Raw genomic sequence first — 11,453 nt, forward strand, 5'->3', positions numbered from 1 at the left:
TAAAAACTTTTGTGATGAATAATAAATTGAACAAAAAAAAAACGTTTTGAGGTTTTAAATTCGATCAGCTCGGTTGACCTAGGTAATTGTGCCATGACTGCAAGCAAATTTTTTAACAAATGGAGAAGAAAATTTGCCTTTCCAGTTTGAACGTATAAACACGGACATAATAATAAAGCTCTGTTCCAGAACTACTTCCATGTTTTTACAATTTTTACCACTTTAACACATTTTGCGTTCCTGTACACAAAATTTATATGAAAATCTTTTACGACTTATACCACATTACAAATTAAGGGAACAGGCCATAAATTTATCGCATCGTCCCAACCCTTGACGTCTCGATCTATAGATCCATCTCCTTACCCCATTTTTTCAATCTATAGATCCATATGCCTACCCATTTTTCGAACTATAGATCCCGACTTGCTAAAAAATGTAAGGTGTGTTTACACTAGCCATCAAAGCAATCTAGGAGGAACATTTCATGAAAATAATGTTATTTTACCATATCGTAAAATTACATTAGGTCTGTACGATAACTCAAAAGTTTGTACAAACTTTTACAAAATGCTGTTCGATAACAAACTTGTTCAGTAAAAGAGAAATGAGAAGTAGTTGCAAGAACTTGTAATTAGTCCATATTTACATTAAGCCAAGATCTATTTAACAGGTCACGTAAGTAGCACAACAACAACTCTATTTTGGCCGAAAATTCTTCAATATGTCAAAATGTTTGTTTACGTTTTCATACAATTTATTCACAATAACAAAATATTTGACAGATTGAAACCAATCAGCTGGCCGTTTTACGCCACCTTATAATTTCATCATGCATTAAGCCATTTTCATTGCGGAAATTGCCAGTTTGTTGGTGAGAGAGGGTGTTGAGAAGCAAAGGGTTACCATGTGCCTCACCACTCTATCCATCGAACTGAAAATTGCCGCAATGAAAATTGCCTAATGTAAATATCGACTTACTTTTCACTTGCGAAGTTAAGGGGTGTTTACATTAGCCATCAATGTCCTATGACCTGAAATTTTCCATCGTTATACAGTCGCTAATGTGTGCAATATTGGGGATTTTCCTTGCGCCATTTACTTATTGCGTCCACACCACCAAAAATGTAGTGAAATTACGTCTCCATATTGTCTGTGTGGGCAGATATGTAATGTTTTTTTTTCGTGTCATATGACATTGATGGCTAGTGTAAACACACCTCGAACAGGACTATTACGTTCAATTCAAAAGCCATTCACTGAAGAATGATGGAACAAAAATGTCTTATCTTGTATTCATGTCTTTGTATTCGCAATGAAGAAGACCACTCAATCGCATATTCCGTCATTCCATACCATTCATGTTATTGTTATTGCACTTTGTGTTTCATTCGTAAATAAAGTTGTATGGCTAATGGCAACTCTGTTCTAATGACAGTGAATTTCATTCGCGCAGCAAATCACATCAATGAAGAATCACAAAAAATCTTGAGAATCAAATAAATATTGCAAAAAATAGAATAAAAAACTACAATATTTAAATCAGTGTTGCAAATTGTGTTATTTATTTAATTATTGTCATATGGCTTTGTAAGAATTCCCAGACTGAATCCCATCCTCCATGGCTACTGCACAAACACCAAAAACAACAACAATATCAGCTGCAACAACAACAACTGCGAACGCGACGACAGCGTCATCCTTACTGGCTCCAGAGAATGGTGTTGTTGCTGGGGCAATAGAATGTCCGAGTTGTGAAAAGAAACTGCTTCCCTATGAAGTTGCTGGTCATGTTAACGAAGAAATGATGCGGCTCAAACAAACACCACTTATGGCCACAGCGAAAGTAGCTGCTGCTGAGGTCATGGATCATAGTGAAGATTGTACAACGTCTTCTAATGCTGCAGATGCAGGAACCACTAATGAACGACGTAAACCCTGGTCAGTATTTCAAAGGGTACAACGAAATCGCCAATCACGCATGAAGGTGAGTAGTAAAGTATCAAGCCAGCCAATTCTGGTATTTGTATGGCTTCTTTAAGCCGGATGCAAGTTGCAGTAGAATGTGAGAGAAAATTTTACTATTTTTGTTTCGTACTTGCAGCGTAACCGCAAACGTCCTGTCTTACCCGAACATCCATGCCCTGTCTGCAATGTAAATTTCCCCCAAGACGAAATTCAACAACATGCCGAAGAATGTTTGCGTCGTAGTAATCGTACTGCAAATGGGCGCAGTAATAGTGATGATCATTCCAGTAACGATGATGAGCCTAGTGAGGAGTATGAAGAATATGAATGGGCTGGCCAAAAACGTATACGTGTCTCAAGTTTATTACAAGGTGGTTATGCAGCAATAGGCATTGGTACCAATGGTAATCGTCTGAATGGCCAGTGTACAGCGTCAGCAGCTGATGACGATGAAGAAGACCTAAATGTCGATGAAGATGATACACACATCTATGGGCCGTCCCAGTATGGTGAAAGTGATGTTATACCATCCCACATAATGGATGAAGATGAAAGTGATGTCACATCATATATGAGACGTTTAATAACGGCAGGTTCATCATCACAGACCGTCGGCGGCGGCGGCATAACTAGTAGAACCACAAACACTACCACTACTGATAGTTTAAATTTGAATTCCTCCACCCACTTGTCAGCTACTTCATCTATAATCCATAATGACATTAGTATAGATAAAGTTATACCATCGACAGCAACAGCATCGTCAATATTAGCCTCAACATCGTCAGCATCATCAAGTGTCGTCGACGATCAAGAACCCAAAACGCCTGCTCAATATCAACAAATTATTGATTCCTTAAAGGCTAAATTACGCCATTATGAACAGCAGTGTATACCGGGAAAGTATAAGTGTCTAATTTGTTTAGATGATTATCGTAATCCAGCAATATCAGTAGCCTGTTGGCATGTCCATTGTGAACAGTGTTGGTTGCGTTCATTAGGTGCACGTAAACTATGTCCCCAGTGTAACTTAATTACAACACCCAAAGATTTGAGGCGTATCTATATGTAAGGAGAGCTTTACTAGAGTTTTACAAGTAACATGTGTGGAGTGAAGTTAGAAGGAGTTCCCCAAAGAAGTTTTGTTAAGCAGAGAAGAAGGTAGTTGTGGGATTTATGTTATTCAGTGTGTATTCTTATGTAGCTGTTGCCCAGCGATATATGATTAAAAAACAAAAATGGGTACTTAGGATGACTTGGCATAAAAAATGTGGCTACGTCGCAGTGGAATAGAGTTTATGTAATTCTAGGAGGGAGTAAACGGTTTGCCCCAGGCGTTTCACGTTGCAATATTTATTCCAGACATGTATCATATTCTAATATAGGCTGCTGTATCGGGGTACTTCTTCGGGTACCTTCCACACAAAATTTTTGGCAAAAATGCAGTTTTACCCCAGCTATGGGATCGTGAAGAAATTTCTTTTAACAGGTTGTCTTCGCGGTCTCTTTTACGATGGTACAATTCTTTTGGTTCGCAAGTCTATTGCTTCTGATTTAGTGACAAAAAAACTTTGCCGGCATGTTCCAAGCGTTTCATATGGTAAAATTTCTTCCTGACATATATAAGCCTCGATCAACATTTCATAATCTTTGGCAAATATGCAGTTTAAGACCAGTTCGTTTTGCCTATTTTAGGGCAGATTGTCTACGCAACCCCTATATTACGACGGTCCAATTGTATCGGAGGCACCCTTTTGATCCCGTTAGCAGTAATATAACATTTTTCGTAAACAAGTCTTTAATTCCTGAGATTATGAGCACTATTGTTTAGGTATCCGTGTGCCCAATTTAGCCGAAATCGTAAGTCGGACAATACCTTCAGGTACCTTCCTCATAAAAGTTCAACATTTTCACTTAAGTGCAGTGATATAGTTTTCCCTAGCGCAAGTCCATGCTTCCTGACATAATGGTCCAAAAGCTGTAAAAACTAGAGTTGCGTCGTTCATGAACGAACCGGCTCAAAGGAACGATTCCGTGAAAAGAACGAACGGATCCGTATCCAGCCCATTCTTTTATATCGTTCATTTAGATCCCCGATGGACGAATCATTGCTGCTTACAAAATTAGCAGCATTGGTTTTGCAGTCAAACTCTAAACAAATGCTGCGTTAGCGCAAACAGCACAAATTTCCACACAAAACAAACAATGATTCAGAGAGCTACTCTCGCTCAGTAACTCACCTCGTTCAGTAGCACATCTCGGTCATATCTTTCTTTTGCATCATTCGTTCATCTGGTTCTTTCATGTCAAAACCACCACCACTACGTTCAGAAACAAAACCACCCCCATTATCACACAATGTGTCATTCGTGAACGAACATTTTCAAAAGAACGATTCGGTGAAAAGAGCGACAGAGTCATGTGCAGCAGAGAACGATCGACATCAAAAGAAAATAATAAAGTCAAATGTATTGTTGAACGAAAAAGAGCCAACGAACGAAGTAAACGACCCGGATCTTTTTGGTGAACGGAATGAAAAAGATCGATCCGCTCAATGAACGAGATTGCCCAACACTAGTAAAAACCCCTCCGGGCACCAACTAAAATGACTGATGAGTACGGTAATTTACCAATTGAATATCCGACTTTGCACATTGAAATATTTCTTCCAGCCTTGCCAAAAGTCTACCTTCCTTCCGGGTACTTCCCTTACAAAAGTTCAAAATTTTCGCTTAAGTGCAGTTTGAGGACTGTTCGAGGATCGCTTTGAAATTTTTTTCGAAGATACTCCTTGTGGCCCTGTTTACAGCTACATAATGTTTTTCTTGCGCAAGTCCATATTTCCTGAAAAATGGTCCAAAAGCTGTAAGACATCCTACTGCGGCCAAACAAAATGGCAGGATAGAAGAAGTGACTGGGATTGATACACCCTTTGCACGTCGTAATTTTTCTCCTCCATTTAAACTAAGTTCGAAGGTGAACTATGTCGGATAGCTATTTACGGTAGCTCCCGCACAAAACCTCAAAATTTTCGCTTATCTCAAGTATAAAGCCTCCTCGAGGTTCCTTTGAAATCTTTACCGAAGTTACTACTTCTGGTCCCGTTTACAGCGACATAAAGTGTGTTCGTTTACTCAATAATTTGTACGAGTCCAGTAACTTCTTGTAAACGATTAAGGTCTTTTCCATTGTACTGTAGAGTAAACGAACAACATCCAGTAAAAATTCGTACAAATTTTGAGTAAACGAACACACATATAATGTGTTTCGTGGGCATGTCCATATTTCCTGACAAAATAATAAGCTGTTAAAAATCGTACTGTGGCCAACATAAAAGGCTGGAGGAGAACGATAATTATCGAAAGGTATTACTGATATTGATTCAAGCTTTGCACATCGTAATATTTCTCTCAAATTTAAACCAAGTCCGAAGATGTATCGACGATAAAATTCATAACCAATTACTGGCATTGGTCCAATATTTGCCCATCGTAAATTTTCTCTCAAACTTAATCAAGATCGAAGATCTTAAAAATCATTCTTGACACGCCTGACCACAGAGGTCTTATCCACCATATGATGATTACGATGACTTCCAAGAAATTACCAAAGCAGACATGCAACGAGCATTTGTTTTTGCTGACGTTTGTGAAGAATCTTTGTCTCCTCATGTAACTGGTTCACAGAGGGATTATGGAGGTACACTGTTGCAGTCCTCAGAGCAACGTTCTGACATTTCTTTTCCCCCATTGGGCTGCACATGTGTTCGGGGACTATAACGACACTACATATCATACCACAGATTTTCTTTCCCTTACCTCAAATGCTAAACGGCACAAACCCCCAGTAGTGCGATTCTCTAACACATTTTTTGAGTTACCGACAAAAATAGGTAAAATTAAAACGCAAAATTATGAATAAAAAGTTCAAATAAAAGTTGACAACACTCTTGCTATCGGTAGACCTTTACGACTGCTTTTTATTCGTCGCTAACTTACCGAAAAACACCGGTAATTACCGAAATTATAAGCATTTTAATTTTACCGACAATCGGTAACTCAAAAAATGAGTTAAAGAATCGCACAACAGGTCTTGAGGAACTTGTATCTGAAGCAACTATAGGAAGTGAAGACGAATTAAACATGCTATCAAATATCAAAAATATCCTTATATCATCTATATCCAATAATATGGATGGCTTTATTTCATTCACAGTCGTAGAAGACGGTGCGTTGTACATGGGTAGATGGCCTTCCATTGGCATATTCGGGTTTGGATGAACTTCCTTAGAAGACCGCATCCATTAAGATGAAGGAGGGAATCGGATCGTTTCGAATCGGACACCAACTATGGTAAAACTAGGACTAGTCGTTTTGAAGGTGAGAATGCTTCTTTCAATTAGTAGGATTCGGTAGGGCCCCCGTCGTTTCGTATCGGCGACTAAACTATGATGAAAACGACTCTTTTGAGGTTTTCTTAAGAAACCAAGTATTTTTCCATATTTTAGTTTTTGTATAACTAGAGATAACCAAAACTAGCCACTTCTCGAAGTACCATAGGGATTTTTTTCGTTGTGGGTAGCTCATTTATCTACCTTCTGGGACTCCTAACTTTAACCCCACAACCATAGAGGCGCTTAATTTGCTTTGAATTGTTTTTTATTATGTTTGTTTTTTTTTTCTTCTTTTTCTAATTTACCCTTTTTAAAAGTTAGATATTCCATTATTATATACAACATGTGTATGTATGTCCTTTGAGATATATTCACATAAATTATTTGATTATGTAGAGAGTAGTGTAAGTTCCATAATTTTTAACAAAAAAATAACTTTTATATTTTGTTTGGCTAACAGAAGAACTCGATAAAAAACAGGTATTTTATAGAAATAAATAAAATAAAAATTGTGTTTAGCTTTTAAGACTTCGTCAGTGCAGTTACAATAAACAATAACAACAACAATAATAATAAAAAAATAAAGAACACAAATCATAATCTACCACAAGATAAAGGACACTTTCATATTCATAGAAAGCAACACTGGAAAGATTTTGGAATTTACTTGACCGGAACAGTAATACCACTGTATAACCATAGAAAACAAACCGTTGGTTTCCAGGCGCAATCTCAATAACAATGCTAAAAAAATCGAATACACTTGTCGATAAACACCCTCATCGTTCGCGAAGTCTGGAAAACGGACAGGTTGAGCTCTTTACTGAATCCAGACAAGGCGGCTAGAAAAGGTGCCTTTCCCCCCTTCCCGTTTCTCTTTTCCTATTCACGCCCTCACAATGGACCGCAGTTCACCGAATGGAGTAGTTCTCTACAACAAGCGCAGCTGTGCACCTTACAACCTAACCTAAAGTAAAGGTAAATCAAGCAGATCAATTTTACTTTGAGCATGCGTAACGAATACCCTCAAGTCATAAACTCCCTCCCAGAATTACAAATAGCTATGCAGTTGCCGATCCTCTGCATGCATTTCACAAAGAGAGGAGTACAACAACTGCAATGAATTTTGACACAGAACAGTGTTGATTGCACTCGACCTACCAAATGTCATTAATATCGTCAATCATATCACAATGTTTTAATACGTTTATATATAACCGGATTTAACAAACCCACTGGGTTTCAAATGTCAATTTCCTTGTGTATACGTCAAATAAATCCTCATTAAGAAGGTTAACCCTGCAAAAGGCTGTAATATAAACATGGCCTTAAAGAAATTCACAAATCATATTCTAAACTAGTTTGAAACGTCGACGGGATTCTGGAGCAACAAGTGCAAGCTCTGCTGTGTGAAATTTATGGGTCTATCTTGTATTGCCACTAAACTTGAGTTGCGTTGTCAGTTGTCTGCGCGACTGAGACGAAATGTTGTACCATTAATGTCAACTCAACTGGGTGGTCGATAAACATGTTATCGATCCGTGTTTTTTCAAACTTGTGACTTCTATTCTCCAAAAAAAAAAAAAAAAACGTTTTAAAAATAATTGCGCTTTGGATAACTCTTTTGTGTATTCTGGACAATATTTTAATATTTTGGCTGAGTTTTCGAGCAAATTTGGAAAACAACCCAAGATTGGAATATAACCTGCCCATTGAATCTTCGGATCGTCAAGTTTTATTTGCTGTCCCAAAAAATGATAAGTTCGGTGGAATTATTTTTTGATGATGAAGAAAATGTACAGCACATTGCATCTATTAGAGGAAATTTGAGGGACAAGTCGAATCCATTGGAATTGCCATCTGCACTGTAAGCTGATGATCATGTGGAAAGATCTGTATAATCAGTAAATTATTTCAGGTTTAAGGCGTATTTTCGATTGCCAAAGGATACAGTAGTTTACGTTGTGGAAACGTAAGGATGACTTCAAAGTAAGTTACAGATCAACAGCAATACCCCCACGTTTAAAAGTGTGCGCAGCGTTGCGATTCTTGGAGGAGGAAAGTTTCCAAAAGTCCCATGGCAATGATTTCAACAATTGCATGGCTCAATCTAAATTGTCGAGAGTATTGAAGGAAGTTGTCCACTTGATAGAGGACAAATTGTGCCAAAATTGGATCGTTTCGAAGAGAGGAGGAAAAAAGGCAAAATAAAAACCATTTTTATTCAAAAACGAAATTCTCTGGTGTAGTTGGCTATATAGATGGAGGATGTTCGTCATTTGTACTTAAACTGAACCTACTGTATTTGTCACCAAATTAATTTGCAAAAGATTTGTTGCTGTCCGCTCCAAAGGCGATAAATTCACATATTGTATGGACCACCACCAGTGTCGTTGAAGTTTATTTTATTTTGAGGCATTTTCTTTTTCAACTTTGCTTTAAAGTGAATCCAGACTCTGCCACTCTTCAGGTGTTCGTGTTGGAGGTTCATGGCAGTTTAAACTGTCCGAAATGGACCTCCACGCTTCATCCGCTGTGGCTTTGGTTTCACCAAAACTCCCGAACTCCTCGGGCTAACACGGCGTTTATATTATAGCCTTTTGCAGGGTTAACCTTGTTTATGAGGATTTGTTTGAAATATAAGCAATGGAATTGACATTTAAAACCCAGTCGGTTTGTTAAATTCCGTTATATATAAACGGGGTATAAGTTTGGATTTTCACTCAGTTTATCAATTAATATTTCGAACTGCTGCTTTGTCGTTATTTTCACCATATTGATACACAAAATTAATTAATGATGCAAAGAATCAATAATTGTTAATAAAATGTTTATTTTTCCTTCTATTTTACTTCCTGTTTCTTCGAAAATGTTCACTGCAACTGAAAATTGGTGGTTGCTGAAAAACAGCCGCTTCGTCAACTGAGATTCGCAACTTCAGTTGAGAGTTGCTATACGTGGATCAATTTTGACAACTGGCAGCGCCACTCAACGATAATTGTTATCGATGATCGACCCCTTATTAAGGGGAGTGCACACTAACAGTCAAAACTGACAGTCAGCGTACTTTTAGGATTACAAAAGAAAATTTTCAGTTAGGCTTTGATATTCACGAAATAGGCCTCGATGACTGTCAGTTTTGCTTGTCAATGTGTACTATACTTTAGTGTTTGTCAAGGCGGTAAAGTATCTCCGGAACTGTTTAATACTATGTTTACATTTACGAAATCCACTCGATTTCAAATGTCAATTCCATTGCTCAAACGTCAAATGAAATCTAATCGATTTCAGATGAGTTTTCATTTGACGTATACACAAAGGAATTGACAGATGAAATCGAGTGGATTTCGCAAATGTAAACCAAGCATAACTTCGCATTTTACCTTAAACGCCTGTTAGAATATGAACTTAAGTCCAATTTACATATGCACATTAAATGATTTCGTTTTACGAAATCCTAGAAACAAATGAAGTGTATTTACATCTGTTTTTTGCGTCATTTGCTTACGCACACAATCGCACATATACACTTATACAATAACACATACACACGCACACAATAATTTTAATTCCGAAAAATAAAAATTTCACAACACTAATGTTTATCAACTAACTTGAATTAATTCAAAATTAAAAAATATAACTTTTGCAAGTTTTTTAACCATTTATTTACACTTTTGTCATCGTTTGAGTATTTTTGTTTTTCTACAACACACACAAACAAACAAAGACATCATAAAACAGTTGCATTTTTTTGTAGTTTATGACGAAAAAGCAGGGTTGCGTAAAATAGTATGGTGTTTTCGTGCGTTGTTTAGAATAAATGACGCAGCTATCGTCATTTATTTTTGTATGGTGTTCGCACAGAAAGTTATTTTGAGCCCGAAAACAATAAATGAAAACACGATAGTTTCTTCCAATAAGAATTCACAATTTTATTTTGCTTTGATTGGTTTGCCGGTCATAGATCAACTAAACTTCCTTATTTCTAATCCCTCTTGTAGGGCCACATAAATAAAAAAGGAACACATGCGAATTAAAACGATCAAAACAAACAAAACGATCGAAACATCAGAAACGAGAATATTCGCACAAAACAAAGAGAAGGGCCACCGTTACTAAGAACGTTTTCACACGATAAGGTTTGCCTGCTCAAAAATGCGTTGTCAGTTTTGATTGTCATTCGTAAATTGTGTCAGTGTTGAAACAAAATGTGGAAAGCTGTGTTCCAGAACTAAAAAGTTTTTACAATTTTTACGACTTTTACCCATTTTACTCGAAAAAGCGTTCCCGTACACAAAAAAGTTGTAAAATGTTCACTTCTCTTTAAACAAAAATGGCGCTGAATGACGTTCTCTTTAAAAACTTTTTACACGACAAATTTGGGCGAGTAAAAAAATAGTAACATGGTTGCCGGCGTCTGATTGGCTGATACGCCGACTTTGACATTTGTTCCAGTTTTTTTGACGTATTTTCCATTTTTCCGTTCCCGAACTATTTCAAAAAACTTGTGTGTGAGAACAAATTTTTTGCCGTTCTCTCTTTTACGAGTTTTACCATTAAAAAGTACGGGAACGAAGCTGAAGTAAGTGAACGAAAACGTACATAAAGTACCATACATACAACACTAGCATGTAAGATATTATCTACCTGTTTCATCATATTTTTAACAAATAAAGGTGTTCTATAAAACATGACTTCTATGTACCTGTTAATAACAAAGGTATTTCCCTATTTCATAAAAATCTTTCTTGAAAAATTTACGCTGGTAACGCAGGTATCATCTTACCTTAAGGTGGTAAGAATTATTACATTATTTTTTACATGGCATGCGCGCATGAGGCAACAATTTTAACAACGCATACATTTTACCCAATTTTATGGGATTCACAAGAATTACTTTTTTAATTTTTAAATACAATACACACATAAACCTTTTTGGTACATTTATGTAAAACCGTACTTCTTTTTGTTCAAAAAGTACGCTTGTATACAATGACTTCAAAAACGCAACACTAGATGTGAAAATTACGAATGAGAGTCAAAACGGAAACCACGTTTTTGAGCAGTCAAACCTTATCGTCTGAAAACG

General features: G+C 36.9%; 1 protein-coding gene across 1 annotated transcript; it reads left to right on the forward strand.

Annotated features, from left to right (window-relative positions):
• Window positions 1-1,389: 1,389 nt before the first annotated feature.
• On the forward strand, window positions 1,390-6,971 carry RNF220 (ring finger protein 220). The gene is made up of 2 exons (XM_073988210.1): window positions 1,390-1,987; window positions 2,105-6,971. Exons 1-2 carry the CDS (start codon window positions 1,622-1,624, stop codon window positions 3,038-3,040), a joined length of 1,302 nt encoding a protein of 433 aa, XP_073844311.1. The 5' UTR covers window positions 1,390-1,621; the 3' UTR covers window positions 3,041-6,971.
• Window positions 6,972-11,453: the final 4,482 nt, after the last annotated feature.

The sequence above is a fragment of the Musca autumnalis genome, unplaced genomic scaffold, assembly GCF_047663935.1.
Source record: "Musca autumnalis isolate F117 unplaced genomic scaffold, ASM4766393v1 scaffold_1, whole genome shotgun sequence".
NCBI classification, from domain to species: domain Eukaryota; kingdom Metazoa; phylum Arthropoda; class Insecta; order Diptera; family Muscidae; genus Musca; species Musca autumnalis.